The 17,915-nt window shown below is 41.5% G+C and overlaps 2 protein-coding genes across 4 annotated transcripts in view; both read right to left on the bottom strand.

Moving 5' to 3' along the window:
- Positions 1-7,932, bottom strand: part of ppm1f (protein phosphatase, Mg2+/Mn2+ dependent, 1F) — a 28,091-nt gene extending 20,159 nt beyond the window's left edge. Inside the window, exons 1-3 of one of the 2 annotated variants that reach the window (XM_037097981.1) lie at positions 7,809-7,932; positions 5,956-6,188; positions 1,510-1,640 (exon numbers count right to left, since the gene is read on the bottom strand). In XM_037097981.1, the coding sequence (XP_036953876.1) occupies positions 1,510-1,640; positions 5,956-6,119 (295 nt within the window). In that variant the 5' untranslated portion in view covers positions 6,120-6,188; positions 7,809-7,932. Of the gene's footprint in view, positions 1-1,509; positions 1,641-5,955; positions 6,189-7,473; positions 7,716-7,808 lie in introns of those variants that run through there. The other variant, XM_037097982.1, reaches the window with a different exon arrangement.
- A 748-nt stretch (positions 7,933-8,680) lies between these two features.
- top3b (DNA topoisomerase III beta) overlaps positions 8,681-17,915 on the bottom strand; it is a 49,158-nt gene continuing 39,923 nt past the window's right edge. For both annotated transcript variants that reach the window (XM_037097947.1, XM_037097946.1), the window contains 3 exons: positions 15,995-16,196; positions 14,143-14,330; positions 8,681-9,025 (listed from right to left, as the gene is read on the bottom strand). In XM_037097947.1, the coding sequence (XP_036953842.1) occupies positions 8,750-9,025; positions 14,143-14,330; positions 15,995-16,196 (666 nt within the window). In that variant the 3' untranslated portion in view covers positions 8,681-8,749. The remainder of the gene's footprint in view (positions 9,026-14,142; positions 14,331-15,994; positions 16,197-17,915) is intronic.

The following is a 17,915-nucleotide window of genomic DNA, read 5'->3' as shown; positions in this document are numbered from 1 at the left end:
TCGGAAGATGAAACATCCTGCACTGTCCAAATTCACTTAGCAAGTTCATACCACCTGATTAAAATCACTTTAATTACTTTTGAACACTGTCTATAGGTTCACTGCTTTATTTGGATTTTGACGTTCCTGCGACCTCTTCCTTGTTTTTGACTGTCTGCATTACCTTAATTTGCCCATACCAGTTGTTTGTTCTAACCCCAACCTCTCCCTCCTTACACACCTAACCGTAACATGTCGTTTCACTGACCCCACTTCTAGTTAGGATTATTTTGTGTGGTTTTGGGTCTGCTCTGCCACTATGCTTGGACATTTGGAGTGCTGCGTTTCCCATCCCATCCCATCCCCCCTCCCCCTTCCCCCCTCTCCTCCTCGTCTTTCTTCTTTTCTCTTCTCATATGGCTCATGGTAGCGAGTGGGTGGTGGTCTGGGGACTAACATGCGCCGGCCAGTGCCTTGCCTCTGTCTCACCACACAAACTATGTTGTCGTTGGTCAATATAGGAGGAGACTCTGAGTACTTTTCCACTTCACCTAACTGATATCCAAATAAGACAAATGCAATTGTATTGAAAGGACTGTTTTCCTAGGTGACCAGGCATGCCTGCCATCTTGAACATTTTTGGTAGTTGGCTGCCATCTTTGCCACCATATTGAAAAAGGAGTAATTCAAATGAAGGTTCCCAAGTGCTATGCTTAGTAGATAAATCCAACATATATCCTCATATCATTTATGTCCTTCGTTATTATGAAAATTGATCTAAAAAGAGTTGTCACTGGCAGTCATTTAGCAAAATGGTCGCCATATTAAAAATTGATTATGGGTCCATATCTGTATTGTTTTTCATTTGTATCTTTGAGCATAACTACCAAATTTGATGCTTCTATCTCTTATTATCCATTGTTAATATGAAATTTTATCTAAAAACAGTTGTCACTGGTGGCGATTTTGACAAATGGCCACTACGCCATTTTGAAAAATGGCCACCATATTGAAAAGTCTTCATACCTCTACATGTTCTGCATTTCTCTGGCTATAACTGTACCAAATTTCATGTTTCGATCACCTATCATCCATTGTTAATGTGAAATTTAATCTCAAAACAGGCGGTCACTGGCGGCCATCTTGAAAATGGCATCCATATTGAAAATTTGTCGTGCCTCCGCATCTAATTTTGTTCTATATGTCTTTGGCTACAAGTGCACCAAATTTGACGCTTTTATCATAAAATGCACAATCCTTATATAATTGCTAGCTAAGTTGCCTCACTATAATTAATGTGCTGCAACACAGCTTTGATACGGACTAAATCAAAGAGAAATTAAACAGCGTGTCTGATTCCAGAGGGAGGAGAAGGAATCTCAGGGCCCTGATGTATTCACCGTAGTCTGGACAGCTATATGTGCCACCTGGTCGTTGTCGTTGTGCTCTGCAGGTAATACAAAAATCAGCTGGAAAAAATCAAAGTCCCCCTCCCTCTCTGCTGAGTCACAGCCCAAGTTGAATACTTACAGACTACTTGCTGGTCCTCTTCCTGGTTGGCCTCAGCATTCTGAGAGCAGTGGAAAGGTGAAAGGTCATTTTGCAGTAGTTGGGACAGCGCTGCCTGGCACAGGAGGGCACTGAGGCCTACAGGAGCCCCCCTGAGCCAACAAAGACAAGCAGAAACACATAATGTGTTACGATTTCTTTCTCCAGACAAGTGATACGTGACCATAGAGCCGGAGGTGATCGACCTTACCTAACAAGCCCAACACTAGCAAACAGAAATTGCAAAATATAACTGGAGCATGATCAATGCTCATTTAATGAGTGCAGCTGATGAATGCAAATCCAGAGATCAACTCTGGGTCATTCCATGCAAAATCACCTCGCTACCAGTTCATATCATGGATTTTCTTGAAAAAACTTAAGTTGAAACTTCCATTAAATTTACAGGTTGTTGCAAAATTAAATAACTGTACTAGTACTGTAGTGATAGTTTTTAAGTTATACATTTTTTAAGTTTGCATTTCAGGATTTTTAGGTTTCTTTGTATGTGTATTCAAAGCCTCAGTAATCACACATTTTTCTCTTGATTAGGCTGAAATTGTCCTGAAAATCGAAGAGAAAGTATGGAAACTTGGCAGCAGTCATTCATTTAAATGGTTGTTGCTGAATGGTTACAGTAATCAAATTGATAAGAGGAAGGTTTTTTATACAGTTCTGTGTAGTTTTAACGTAATTTGCAAGTAACAGCTTGAAATCGCTTGGTTTGTTGCATATAGGTGATCTCATCTTGTTCTGTGTGTGTCTGGACAAAATATTAATCTTGCTTCCTTAGCTCAATACACATATTTCACAATCTCAACTTCCTAATTAAAGAAAATTATAAATGATGGCATAATAAAAACAGGTCTGATTTTTTTTTACATATATACAAACAATGAATAGAACACTTTGAAGGAAATTCAAATAATCTACAGTCAAAATAACCCCAAAAGTGGGGTCTTCAGCTCTGAAGACATATTTAACAAGATCTGTGGCACTCAATTTTTCAAGCCGGACCAAATAACTTCCAAATGTGAACTACAATAATGCTACACAAAACCATTATTTGGTTACCAGAAAGAGAAAACTAGTGGAGATATTATATTAAATGACACATTCTTCATTCTGGTAAAAAAATAAAATAAATAAAATTCCTGTTACCAATTTGATTTATTACTTTTATTACTTTTGTATTCCTTTCTCACTTTGTTTTACTACTGTTGCACGACAATTTCCCTCGGGATAAATAAAGTTTTCTTGAATCTTGAATTACTGCAACCATTCAGTAACCACTATTTTGGTTTGACCAAAGTTTCAACAAAATACATGACACTAACTAGGAAAAGTTCTGGATTTTGGATGAGCTGGCATGGAATGAACCCTCCATCACCTATCACTCCTTTTACTTTACAGAATTACATTTCTAGTGCACCGAAGATTGGGCTTATGAAACAGGAAGTGGGGAGAACAATGGTATTTTTACAAACAGGATATTGAGTTTCCTGACCTGGCCAACTCACCAAAAAAAAAAAAAAAACATGAGCAGATTACATAACACTCAGAGCAATGATTCTCATTTGTTGTATTTTGTACGTTTCATCTCTAACTTCAGCTGAGTTTGAAGGTTCACTTATAGCTCCTCTAAGGCCTGTCATTACATTAAGGAAGACTAATGCCCTCAGATACTGAAAAGCCTGCTAATGCAAGTTTGCACTGTGTTGTAAAACACAGTGTATCTTTATCAGGTCCCTCCAGAGGAGTGACCAGACTGTATGACTTAGACAAAGCTGATCCTTCCAGGTTTATAGTGGTTGAGTGCATCTGGCCAGAAAGCATGATGTCATGAGTTTGTAAAACATGTTCATAAGACTCTTTCATACATGTACCTTGTGACACAATCTGATGGTAATTTGACCTATAAGTCTCATATATGAATACATGGCACTTAATGTACAAATCACAATGACAGTCTCACTAGGTCAGGCCTAGTAACGGCTCCAAAACACTTTCTATACAGCACAAGTCTAGTCTGAATTGAATGCAGTCATATTTATTTTAAGGCTGCCTCAGTCAAGAGTGATATTAAATGCACACCTTGTTCAGCTTATTATGTGCCACCCTGGAAACTAAAGATCTAATGGTAGTGCTCTAGCGAGTCTAGGCTACAGCGATGACACAGGTGCGCATATTTCTGTAACTGAAAACTGGAGCTCGGTGGGAGTCGGCTGCCATACTGCATAATATTCGACATATCTGCTGCTTCTGCCAACGCTCACCACATGTAGCTTGATCTCAAAGGCCTTCAAGGGATAACGGCGTCCCGCTTCAGAGGCGTCAAGCTGGCCACCTGCTCCAGCGTCAACCTCTGTCCGTCGATTCCCGGTCGCGGTTTAGTCAGTTCATTTGTTTGTTTAGACGAGACAATAAACAAATCAGAATTTACCCTGGAGATTGAGGGGGTTCTTCCTGTCTTCGAATCACCTTCCTTTTTCCTGGGCGTCCGCCTTATCCGTCCACGAGACTCCATGTTAGCTTTTCCCACACTGCCCCACTCCTTCCGCTCATGTCAGACTTAAGTGGCAGCGTAACCAGGCAACCAATCAAACATTACACAGTATGGCAGCCGCTCAAATCTCAGAAAGTGACCACAACAATAGTTTAGCACTTTCAAACTCAAATGTCTTGATCAGTGACGCCTTGTGGTAGACAGGTAACATTACAAAAGGAAACCCACACTCAAAATGCTGGAACTGAAGTGTGTTCTGAAGTGTTGAACTGTGACACTGGCATTAAAAAGGGAATGATGACCAAAGACAAAACTGAGCATAGTGAACGGTGTGCTGTGGCTTTCAGTCCCCTTCACTACTGCAGCTGCTTGTGATGTGCCACTGGTGGCTGAGGGTAACGCAATTGGGATCGGAGATCATTTGTTCACATCAATGCCATGCTGCCTTAAATGTTTCGTCAGATTAGACCCGACTCATCGTGTTTTCCTTTTACAAAGTGAAGCCCCACTTTGGACAGTTTTCCACAGTCCATCTTTCGCACTGTGGCTGCTACTTTAACACTCTAGTCATGCACACTAGATCTCCAGCTCCAGTAAGAATGTCTTTTAATAACTTAGTGTCAACAGCTTGAGCAACAATTCTGTTGAGCAGGTTGCACTGATCATGACTTTTAACCACAGGGCCAATAATGTACTACTGTCATTCAGAAAGAATGGGAGGACTGTTGTTTTTGGTCTGAATTGGGCCTGTCGTCAGTCCTCATTTTGTGCTGTGTTCAGCTCGGTGTTTTCTTGTGCAGAGTGACAGGAGCTCTCTTGATTGGTATTTTTCTGCCTTCAAATGTAAACAGTGTGTCAGCAACTCTTCTAGTCTCGAGCCCTGCGGTGTGATGTCAAAATGCAGTAACAATCATGCATACTCAGTGAGCAGGCAAAAAGCAGAGCTGTCAGGAATGTGAGGAATGCTGCCAGACATGCACAGACTGGGTAAATATTGCACATAGCACCAAGCACTCAAGCTACAGCCTAGTGTGTATATTAGAAATAATATAATGCTGAGACTACGCTGATGTGGAAACAATACACTGGAATTAACTTTCAATCTCAAGGTCATGATTGGATTCAGTTTTCAAATTAAACTTTTTTTGTTCCCACACTGACATTTAAAAATGACATAACATTTCAGCAGTCAATCGTTAGCAAACTGTTCAGCTAAAACAAAGAGTCTCTTGGTGACAGAAGGGTTCTTACAACAACAACAACCAAGTGTTGCTTTTGTTTTTCTTTGGGTGGGGAGAAAAAAGATCAAGCTGATCATGCTTTTGATAATCAAATTTTAATGCCTGGTTATGGAAATGTTTGCGGCTACTTTATTCTGACATGACAGAATGTTTTCAGAAAGAGCTTGAATGCTCACATAATATCTGTCGTTTGGTCCACAGAGGGAGCAGCGTCACTGCTAGAGAACAGTAGTGAGTTGGATTAGATCTGACTGAGTTTATGAGGATACACCGTGGACTTCTCAATCATAAGGTAGCCATGCACTAAAACATACCATGCTCTATGGTCATTTTAACTCTAAATGGATCGATAATTTAAAAAATAATCATCATGCTGTATTGAAGAAGACATTAAACTGTCTACTAAGGTAACGAATCAAGTGAGAAGTAGGTCATTTTCTTCATAAGCTTACATCTGATCAGACTTCCCTATCAAACCAGTGGAGTGGTTCCTGCTTGTCATTACAGAGAATGCAGTTTTAAGGCACTTTCATACTGGCTTCCCTATTCAGAACGAAAAGCTCTGTCTGTCTAATACAGACAACATTTTAACCTTGTAATGCTGAGGCTTTTATCCATCCTTTAAGCCTGCCAAACACATTCAATTAATATTTTTCATCTACTTCTTCCCTCCAGTTGTACCTGGCAGCAAGCAGCCTCAGGCCCAGCTCCAGACTCTCTCCATGCAGCTCCTCCAGCGACACTTTTTGGCTCAGGAGGCTAACTGGCAAAGGACTGTCGTCGTCTAGAGCAGCATGAAACTCCTCTACAAATCTCCCCAAGAAGCTCCTAGCCTCCTTCTCCATCCCACTGACTCTGGCTGCAGTATGCTCTCAGGTGAACGGGGGACACAGCTCAAAGGTCACAAATGGAGACTAAAAGGTAGATGAAAACAAAGATATGCAGTGACACTGTGATGGAAAATTAATGCAATGTACACAACACAGAGTGACATTTGAATTCACCTGTTGAACACCTGTGAGTGTATACTCAGAAACCAATCAATATGTTTACATTTCTATCATAATTATGTTATAGCACACTTGGAAATACAACCTATTGTGACTATCTCAAACTTGCAGAGTAAAGTTAAATCAAAAATGTTTCCCCTTTCATAATCTTGACTGACTAGGTCAAGTACATTTTTACCCAATGTTCACATTTGTCTTTTTGAAACACGACCATCACTGAATAGGGCTGTTGAAGCATTGAGAACTGCCATGAGTAGCTCTTGATGGAACTGATGGATGGGCCCGTGGCTAATCACTCTTGAACACAGGGCACCATTTAGAGTCAGGTGGCAGCAAGGTGGTGGAGGGGCACTGGTATGGTTTGTGCTATAATTAAAGACAAGCCTGTTGGTCCTTTCCAAGTTCTCTCAAACTTACTGCCAGTTTCTGGCAGATACTTCACTTCTACTTCTTCAAGCAGCGGTCCAGGAAGAAGTCTGCAGCATTCAAGAGGGTCACGATCTTTCTGCTGGATGATGCTCCACTACACGCCATGACCCAATAACCCGGCCCCTTGCCCTTCTCAAACATGAGATGTACAATGAGGTAAGACCATACACCGCTTTGAACAGCATTTGGGGGGATTTGGGCGACTTCAGCTAAAGTTGACCCCAAACACATCCAGACACTGACTGATGGAACACAGAGTGACTCCATGGATGGATGGCACTGACCTGACTGACTCCATGATGGAAGGCTTAGGCCAAAAAGAACGGGGGGGGCTTCATTGGTTACTGTATGTTTCTGCCTGTTGTTTCTGTTGAGCTGCCTCATAATTTTAAACAGTCTATATTCCCTCCGAGAGACTGTCAGGTTTGAGGCTGAGTAACATTTTAGACTGACTGAGGGCGTCTTATTTTTCTGTAACAGCTGTGAGGAACACAGTGTAAATGTGATGTTAATAGAATGCGCGGCTGCAAGTCACACGGTGTTGGACGGAGGGTTTGTTACGTGTTCATGCTGAACAGATCTTTCTTGGACCGGACGACGTGGGAGCGGTCCTGACAACCATGCTAGCAGTGATGCTAACTGAAAAACCGAACATTTAGCACCGGGCTGACATATCATTCACATCCGAGGAGGGGACTGTGCCGAACCCGTCCACCCTGTAGCACACATACACCACATGCTCACAGCTAAGCTACTCAACTTTTCCAGATCGACGTTATTCTTTGACTTTATCTACCGGACATGTAAAAGTCGCCTGGTTTTATCGACGTCTGGTGACACTGCTTGCTCGAGTTGTCTTCCCTTGTGTGACTCTATCATGAACACGGCCAGCTGCAGAGGTCATTACATTGGAAACATTTGGGGGGGTTAGTTTACAAATGAACATGTCCCGACGAGCAGAAGGTGTATCTTCATCTGGTCTGGGGTCAGCTCCATTGTAACAGTCTCTCAGCATGGCGACTTCACGCGACACACACTACACACCGACAGTTCTCAGAGCCCACAGAGCCACACTGTTAAAGAACAAAGACAAACCTGAGCTGGTAGAACTTCTGACAAACCGACTGTTGCTGGTATCACAGGTTTCTGTCGGTACCGTTAGGAGACCAGCCGTCTGCTTTAGACCAAACACACGATTGGACCACCCTTGTATACGTCATCATACCTCCTTCTTCCGTCTACTGCTGATGTTGAAGAACCACACCCACATTTATGTTTTTGGATTGATTTCACACATAAAACAGGAAATTATGTTCTGTTGAAGTAAATAAATAGTTATTTGATGCAAAGGCTTATCAAACCATCAATAAAGGCTACAAGAAGGAGGAAACTGAAATACTCCTTTGATAGGGCTGCAACCCATTTAGTCTATTTACCAATGAAATGTAAGAAAAATGTGTAAAAACTCTAAAATCTAATCTGCTTGTTCTGTCCGGCCATCAGACAAAAATTTAGAAATATTTCATTTCAAGAAAAGCATGAAATCGCTTTATGTGAGAACAAGTGAATGTGTAGCACTGATGCTTGAAAATGACTACGATGATCAGTTATCATAACATGACCGAATATGGCAGTGTTATAGGAGACAAAAGCATAAACTAAACTTAACTATTTGTCCTGGAAATGTAAAGTAAAACTTATTGAATGCCAACTTACTAGATGTTGGCATAATAAATGGAGCAGTTGTGTCATGGTATAGCATGCTACATGTTCATGTATAAAAGCTAACTGTATGTGTGCTAGCAAGTGTGGTACTGTAAAAACAATGTAGACAGGATTATTTCTACATAGTATTGTTGAAAACAGATGTTAAAAGTTGACAACATATATTAACTATTTTATAATGGTAAAGAAACACACAGCATTTTTTTAATACCAATTTTACTAAGCAATTAATTAAGCACATGTAAAAATGAGAAATCCCTTTAATGACATTTTCACGTATACAGCACAACTGGGCACACCAAACACAGATTCTATACAAAGTAAGCTGCCAAGGCAGCCATTTTGTCTTTAGGTTTTTTAGGATTGCCCCGGCGTCCCCTGCCTCGTCCCCGTCCTCCTCGTCTGGCACCCCCACCCCTATGGTGTCTCATGGTCGCATGTTTGAGCTCCACCAGATTCTGGAAGACTGGATCACAGAAAACACAGCCAGTGTGTTGGGTCTCACCGGCAGGAAGTGGAGTACGAGTCTTGTTGAAGTCCACTGCGACAAGAGAGGCATCACAGGCATCACAGCTCTCCTGAGCAACCTACGAGAGAAGAGAGGACCCTTAGAGGCAGCATAGAGGATCAAGAGAAATTCTAAGAGTTGGCAAAATGTCAAAACCTTAAGGGCAAAACAAGGTATCTTAGAAACAGATGTGGGGGACTAATGAGCTAAGTGACAGTGCAGCTTTGGGTAACTGAATCTTCTACAAGTGTTCAAAATCATGTTGAGAAGATGAGGACTGCTGTGATCATACACTCTGTCGTCTCTGTCGAGTGGCTATCATCCCAGAAGGAAACCTCATCTAAAGATGATGCACAAAGAAAGGCCGCAAACATCTTGCTGCAATCAAGCAGACTAAAGACATGGGTTACTGGGACCATGTCCTGTAAAAAACTTATTTGGTTCAGATGGTGTCAAGCATGTGTGGCGGCAACCAGATGAAGAGTACAAAGACAACTGTGTCTTGCCTACAGTGAAGAATGGTGGTGGGAGTGTCATGGTCTGGGGCTGCATGAGTGCTGCCGGCACTGGGGAGCTAAAGTTGAGGGAACCATGAATGCCAACATGTACTGTGATATAATGATGCAGAGTATGATCCCCTCCCTTTGGTAACTGGGCCACAGGGCAGTATTCCAACATGATAATGACCCAAACACACCTCCAAGACGACCACTGCCTTGCTAAAGAAGCTGAGGGTAAATGTGACTGGCCAAGCGTCTCCAGACCTAAATCCTATTGAGCATCTGTGGGGCATCCTCAAACAGAAGGTGGAGGAGCGCAAGGTCTCTAACATCCACCAGCTCTGTGATGTCGTCATGGAGGAGTGGAAGAGGATTCCAGTGGCAACCTGTGAAGCTCTGGTGAACTCCATGCCGAGAGGGTTAAGGCAGTGATGGAAAATAAATGCAGCTCTTTTGTTACCCCTCGTGAAACGGTCGTACTGCAGATGTTACATGTTGCCACTGGACTGCTTTCACTTTCTGGTTTCAAATATTTCCACACTGCAGACATTTTATCCACAGGTTTGCCAAAGTAACGTTACACGCTTGTCTGTGTTCTGCCAGAAATTGTGCTCTGACGTCATCAGGCTTGGGTCGACATTCAAATTTGCCCATTGGCCCCGATCCCAATCCTGCATATCGTCTCGGGACATCCTAACTAATTGAAACCTTTGACATTGTAGCTTATCACATCTCATTACTCAAAGGCAGGACCAGAATATTATATATTATATTGTCTGTCAATAAGGTGATGGAGGGAGAAGATGGATGCAGAGGAAGAGGTTGAAGGTGGAGTAAAGTATCTGGATGTAATGGAGTGTGTGAAGTTAAATATCTAAAAACTAAAAAAAGAGAAAAGGAAAAGAAAATACAAATGGAATACTTATAGATGTGGGTATGCCAATAAAATTGTGAATACAACAGCACAGCCAACTAAAGGTTTCAGCATTAATATGTCTGCGGGTTTGAGATAGGAAATCCAAGTCTTATTATTATAGCAGGATCTCCAGAGGCATTAGTGTCCAATCAGTCCACAGGGGCACAGTCCTGGGATGCAGAACAGAAAGTGTTTGCATTTGTTTGAATAGAACCAAACAGTACACATAAGGTTATTAGTATGCACCCCAAACTCTTACAGAACCTCATAATGAACTATAGAAAAGATAACAACACCTTAATCTCACATTGAAATTTTCAGAATAACCAAGTTGTATATAGAGCCCTCTGCAAATGTGGTGAGCAGTCATGACCTATGTACAGTGCTCAGCGTAAGTGAGTAAACCCCCTTCAAAAAGTAACATTTTAAACAATATCTCAGTGCACACAAAAACAATTTGACTAAGACTAAGTTTTATACAACATCTATTTAACTTATAAAATGAAAGTAAGGTTTATAATATAACTTAGTTTATTAAATTTTCAGTTTTACTCAAATTAGGGTGATGCAAAAATGAGTACACCCCACTGAAAGTCTCTGGAGCAAGGCTAAATTTTAGACTACAAATGTCTAATTTATCAGTTATCAACCACAGGTGAGTCTAATTATTCATTACACAGGTGTCCAGCAGACAGTTGACTATGAAAGGGTGTAGAAAACCCCTTCCCATTTCATGTTGTTAGCAATGGCACCAGAGGGAAGAGAAATGTCTCAAGACCTGAGAAAGAAAATAATTTCTTTACACCGCAAAGGTGAAGCCTACAAGAAGATCAGCAAAGCTTTACCTATCAGTCAGAATACTGTAGCAAAAGTGGTACAAAAACTTAGAAAAGATGGATACATGTCACAGAGACGTCCAGGTCACCTTGACAGGAGCGTCTTCTGATGAGAAGGGTCGAAGAAAATCAGCATGCAAGTTCACTGTAGTTATCCAAGGAAGTAGAAAGCCAAACTGGAGTGACTATTTCCTGTGACTCAATACGGCGTACTCTGCAGAGGAATGGCATGCATGGGTGCTGTCACCTAAAGCCCAGGCACAAAAAAGCCCACCTAGAGTTTGCCAGGGCCCATGCTCAGAGAGATAAAGACTACTGGGACTACTGGATACTTTGGAGGGATGAGATCAAGATAAATGTTTTTGGAACTGATGGCTTCAAAACTGTACAGCGTCGCAACGGTGAGAAATACAGACGAAGAAAAATGCATTGTGCCTACAGTGAAACATGGTGGTGGCAGTGTCCTTATGTGGGGTTGCATGAGTGCTGCTGATGTTGGGGAGCTGCGTTTCATTGATGGCATCATGAATTCACAGATGAATTGCTCTGTACTGAAAGAAAAGATGCTACCATCACTCCTTGCCCTTGGTTGTCGTGCACTTTTCCAACATGACAATACCTAAACACACATCTAAGGCCACTGTTGGATTTTTGAAGAAGAACAGGGTGAAAGTGATTCAGTGGCCAAGCATGTCTCCTGATCTGAACCCAACTGAACACCTATGGAGAATTCTGAAGAGACAAGTTGAGCATCACTCTCCATCCAGCATCCAGTCTCTAAAAGAGATAAATCTTCAAGAATGGAAAAAGATTGATGTAGCAAAATGTTTCAAACTTGTTCATTCCATGTCTAGAAGACTTGGTGCTGTCATTAATAATCATGGCAGCCATACAAAGTACTAGATTTAGTAGTTTTTGTTGTGGGGTGTACTCATTTTTGCATCGCCCTTATCTGAGTAAAACTGAAAAATGTGTAGTATAAGTTGTGTTATTGACGTTACTTTCATGTATAACAGATGTTATATTAAACTTATATATACTCAAAATTTTGTAAATTGTTTTTGTGTTCATTGAGATATTGTTTAAAATGGTGCTTTTCAAAGGGGGTGCACTCATTTACACTGAGCACTGTGTGTCCATGAGCTCTAGGTCTATGTCTCTTGGTCCCTTCCAGCTTGTATACATAAATTCATCGTAATCAAACATATACTATAGTCATACAAGCGCCCAGAGGAATTTGAATATCCCCATTTGCTTGCTTTACAGATAATAGATATAAACTAGGTCTTAAGAGACATTTTCATATAAATTTTTTTATCTCCAATACATAATACATGATACAGCCAGCCAATTCTCTGTCTCTGTCACTAGTTGGAAAGATATCTGCTCTGATTAATGTCATGTCATGGTTGTTTCTGCCCCAGGTGTATGTGGGGTTTTGGTCGGGATTGTCTGAACTCGTCATTGAGGAGGTTTAGGCCTTACGCTGGGCTGACCCTCGTATTTACGTTTTCGGAGATTTGATGCAATCTAGGTCAATTTTACTGACTTTTGGCTTCACTTAGGTGTGTTAAGGTTGGTTTTTTCCATGTTTTATGTGCTATTTTAAATGTAAATGTTGTTTGAATATGAAAACAATGAAGACTCTGCAGAAGCTTAGTACTGTATGTCTTATTCCAGTTGCAGCTTAGTAGCGCTCCCCAAGACCTGGAGCTTTAGTGGCTGGTATGCAGGTGGGTGAAATATGTCTGTTATTCGAAAAAATATTAATGGTATTAACTGTAGTGATCCTACAGCAGCTAAGATATATATGTGTATCTCTACATTAACGTGCTGCTGATGAACGTCTTTAATTGTTTAAAACTCCTGACTGGCAAGATCTGTTACTCGCTCATGTTCTATGTTCTTCTACATATAAAGTCACACATACTGGCCAGATTCATACAGTAAATAGTTATGCATGAAAAAGTGGCCTTGATAAATCTTCAGCTGCAGTTCAGAAATATTCCTCTTCTTGCAACTTAAATGTGCCATGACATTTGTTACAGTGACATTATTCACATGGAAACATTCAAAATAACTAATAAAATCAGAATGTACACAGGTTGGGAACCCACCTGTGTAGGCACAGCTTCATGTGCCCTTTAAATAGCAGGAAAGTACTGCGACTTTGAATTCAGACCAGCATCTTGTTGGTCTACGGCCCTGTCATTTTCTGCTATCTCAAGATAGCAATCAGTGCACCTGACCACACCTCACTTTAAGATCAACATGCCCGGAACTAGCAATGACACTTGCGCTGTATGTTGCTTTGCATCAGCCATAAATGGAGCTCTCAATGTCTGTGAGGCATATTTACAGATCGACGTTTTCAGTGGGAACAAAAGTTGGGAATCCGCTGCAAAACCTTGAACTGTATTACATTTCATTTAACACAACAAAACCTTTCACATTACAATAAGCCCTGGATTCACTTGAGCATGTAAAAGCAATTATTATTATTAGTTCATCTCTGGCTGAGGGGGCAATGATCATGGACGTCATCTTATGCATTTGGGTGGAATGGAAGCCTGGAGAGTCTGGATTTTTATATCACTACATGTGTTTGCTGTTTCAGCAGGTAATGCCTTTTCAGACATTGTATGTGACATTGTGCCATTTACATAATTGTGTTCTGACAGAAAGCAAAGCAGTGTGTAGATTAGATAGAGTCAAAGCAAAGACACAGATAGACAAAAATTCACGTCTATTCATGTGGGGTCAGGCAAATGGTCCAAATGACACCAATACACCACATTTGGGCTGGGTGGGGTAGGCAGGTACAGCTGTGATCCCACTATCAAACTCATGCTAGTAATAAGAGGGAAAATGTGCTTCATATTTGGTCACACCTCAAGATTAAATAGACATATAGGAAAAAAAAAGATGTAGGAATATTTCTTACCTGCACTCTGTGTGCATGTTCAAAGAAGTGCACCACCACATTGCATTTATTACAGGCCATCCTCCATTTTGGCCCAGAGGTGGGATCCAGCACCAAAACCCCACTCTCACACTCCACACACTGTCCAATGCCATAAGAGTTCAGAGAGTGCTGACAAGACGGATGGGTACATTCATTGCATCCCATACCTGGGAAATAACAAATTAAAAGAAGGGATCAGAAGGCTATATAGACATAAACTAAGGGCCAGATTTACTTGCAAGGAAGTTCACCACATCAGACTGTTCCTGTATTTGATATGGTGATTATTCTAGCAACAAGTTGACTGTTATGAAGACAATAACTTGTAGATCCAAAGATATATGCCATTTCTATAGGGAAATCCAGCAATCCTGCAGAAATTGTCATTACTCCAGTTTCGTTTTTACACTGGAAAAAACAGTTCCGACATAATGTCATCTCATCGTGTAATTTTAGATAGCATGCTGGCATCCCAGAAGTGAAAGAGGCATGACATCAACAGTATCGCGTCTGTGATGCACCATCAACTGCAGACACCATACAGTGTTAGTATTTTCTTGCATTTCATTAATTAAGACGAATCATCTCACAACAATGTTTTGGGTAAGATATATCATTTTATTATTTGCTGTGGTTTTCATTATGATACTACGTTTTCAAATTGAGTGCACACATTTTGGTTAACTTTAAGTGGTCATAAGTCGTTTAATTTGTTTATATGTTGTTTGTATCTTGTTTTCCATTTCCACATGCTGCTGCTGAGTCATCTCCCCTGAGGAAGGAGTTGCAGTCTGAGATAGCCTTTTATTAGCACCTGAAGAATGGCAGCATGTAGACATTTTTTGGGTTTTTTTTGGTGGTAGTAACATTCATTAGCTATATTTTCAGTATATGCAGCTCATGTCTTTGGGCAGCCCTTGTCGGGGAGGGTACAGGAGAAGCAGTGCTTGTGGATGGTATAGGAGTGGAAATGTTAGCCGCATCACCACTGTTACTGCTATTACTACAAGGATGAGCAGCACTACGCTTTTTAATGGTTTTAAGGTCTGAAAAGCTGATGCATCACACTGTATCAAGTGACTCAGTAGCTTGTGTTTTTTTGTCAGACTTGGCAACTACCTGCATTAAATTTGTGGGTAATCTGTAACATTTTTTTCTTCTTTTAATTCTCAAAATTTGATTAAAGGGGGCAAGAGCCCTGGCCCCTCTTGCCCCTGCTGCAGGGCTTTGCATCTTCTTCACAACACTGCCACCTGCTTGAAAGTGTGTCTGTAACTGATGACACACTTGTCTTGAATAGTGGTCAGCTGAGTGGCTGTAAATAATCTCCCTTGTTATCAATTATTAAGAATCGGCTAACAAAGCTGATTTGATCCGATTCACACATTTCAATTCCTACAAAATATATCCCTGTAATAGAGTATATACTCTTCACAATATAAGTCACAAAACACGTGTGTTGTAGGGGGAGAAAGGGGGGTTCCAGTTATGGCCACAATTACGCGATATCGCCACAGTCTACTTGGAGGCGGAGCGGGCTCCCTTGGGCCCCCCTCCAAGGAGGGTCCTTCCAGCCACTGAACTTGTGCATTAAAACAGGTAGTGGAAAAGAAAGTCAGTAAGGGTCAGTTTGACCAACAACATAGCCATAAAAGGTCCTTAAAATGATTTTGAAAAAGGCTTTGATTTTTCATCATCTAACAAACCTTTGCGTAGTAACCATGAATTACTAGTGTTTTTGCTAGTTACTGGTTTTGCTGTTGGGATCACAAAGCTCCAGTTAATTAACAACCATTAGATTTACCACAAGTTAACATAGGTTTAATCCTACCTTTCTTCATGTCCCTGAAAGGTGGATTACTGAAGCAATAGGGGCACAGGGGGTAGCTCTTGCCCCGGGCCCCAGACGTCCACAGCACAAGCTCAAAGTCATCCAGTGGACAGCGGAGCTCCTTGTAGAGCTTGATGGCTCCATTCTGGGGAAGACTATAGGTCTCATCACAGTGGGAGCAGTGGAGCCTGCTGGGCTTGGCCTGCAGATACACATTAGGATTAGATCAAGTGCATAAGATATACTGAACAGTTGAAACAACATTGGATGACCATCAGATCCTCACTGATAATTGTTGATAATACCATCTTGTATAGATGTAGTGCATTTTTCACTATGGGAATCTAACATCCCAAAACCAAGAATGATCTGAAGTTTAAACCTACAAGCCTTTGGGTTTCCAGGTTCTGTGTTAAATTGATAAATGACTTCTACATACTTTGGACTCAAACTCTACCTCAGTGCTTCTGTTACTGGATCTCAGCAGATCTCAGTGCTGCATTTGATACCATAGATCATGGTGTATTGTGAGACCTTCTTGAATGTTAATTTGGCATCTCTGGCCTGGCTCTTGCATGGCTAAAGTCTTACCTATCAGTTGACCACTATTCAAAACAAGTGTGTCATTAGTTACAGACACACTCTCAAGCAGGTAGCCCTGTTGTGGTGGAGATGGAAAGCCCTGCAGCAGGGGCCAGAGGGGGCAGAGCTCTTGGGAGAGTTCACTGAAGTCTCAATCTGGAGGGCTGACCGTCTCAGTGATTTTTATCAAGACAGTAACAACAATACAATAGTGTAAGGAGAGGACAGACAGGAGGACAGACAGGCTTATCCATTCACACACCCCTCGCAGCATCTGAAATTTTTTCAGAGAGGATGCGGAGAATTGACGCAGGATACCCGGACTCAATGGGCAGTGTGAATTGGGCTAGAGATATTGTTGTTCTGTTTTGTACATATGACATCTACTACATGTCTGCTCTGGGAGAGGCTCCCCCATCTTTTTTTCCCTGTTAAAAGGTTTAGATTTTTTTTCAAGATGGCATGCTTTTCAGCACACAAATCAAGGGTTTTAAGGACAGAGGATGTTGTTCATTGTACAGTTTGTAAAACCCAATGAGGCAACGTAATTTTGGGCTATATATAAATGCAATTGGTTTGATTTGATCTGACTGCCCACTGTAAATTCCCCTTTGAACACACCAACCCCTTTGGCTCACAGCTGTTTTTTTTTTTGGTCTAGAGACAGTAGCCCCATTCTCCAGCGCTGATCCACCACTGGAGGTAGTATCAGGACCGTACTATTGGCGAACCAAACCAGCGTGAATGGATAAGCTGGCTTTGCGTAATGAGGGTGTGTATGTGGAGAAGCATTCGTCGTCCTGTCTGTCCTCCTGCCAGTCCTACCAACTCTTCATCACGTTTCTGCCCGAAAAACAGCGTCTATCACTGGCAAAAAACTTTAACTCAACGTTTGTGTTGAAAATAAATCACCGCGACGGTCAGCCCCCCAGACCGAGACTTCAGTGAACTTTCCCCCGGAAAACAGTCTCCATCCCTGCGAGTGAGGGAGTCAGACTGCTTCCTGTTTACTGATTCCGATTATGTACTCATGTAATTTAGTGCAAAAAACCTAACTTTGTCACTTTACAGGAAGTTTGGTGGGTCAGGATCTCAATCACTACACATTGTAACAGCATCCATACGATTATAAACTGTCCACGGGTTTAGATTGACAGGGAGACTCCGGGGAAACACCTTGAAAACACACCAACGCCATCATCCTGACGTGTACCGTCACGTTTCTTTAGGAGCCGCAGCGCCAGCTTTCTGTGTGAATTACACAGTGGTTCATTCTTTAAGAAGGAGATGCTTCACTGTGTGAATCACCATCGGCAGAGAATTGGCGAACCACCACGAT

This window comes from Acanthopagrus latus, chromosome 5 (assembly GCF_904848185.1).
Source record: "Acanthopagrus latus isolate v.2019 chromosome 5, fAcaLat1.1, whole genome shotgun sequence".
NCBI classification, from domain to species: Eukaryota; Metazoa; Chordata; class Actinopteri; order Spariformes; family Sparidae; genus Acanthopagrus; species Acanthopagrus latus.
Note: the sequence above shows the minus strand (reverse complement) of the source record. Positions and strands in the feature narration are given on the sequence as shown.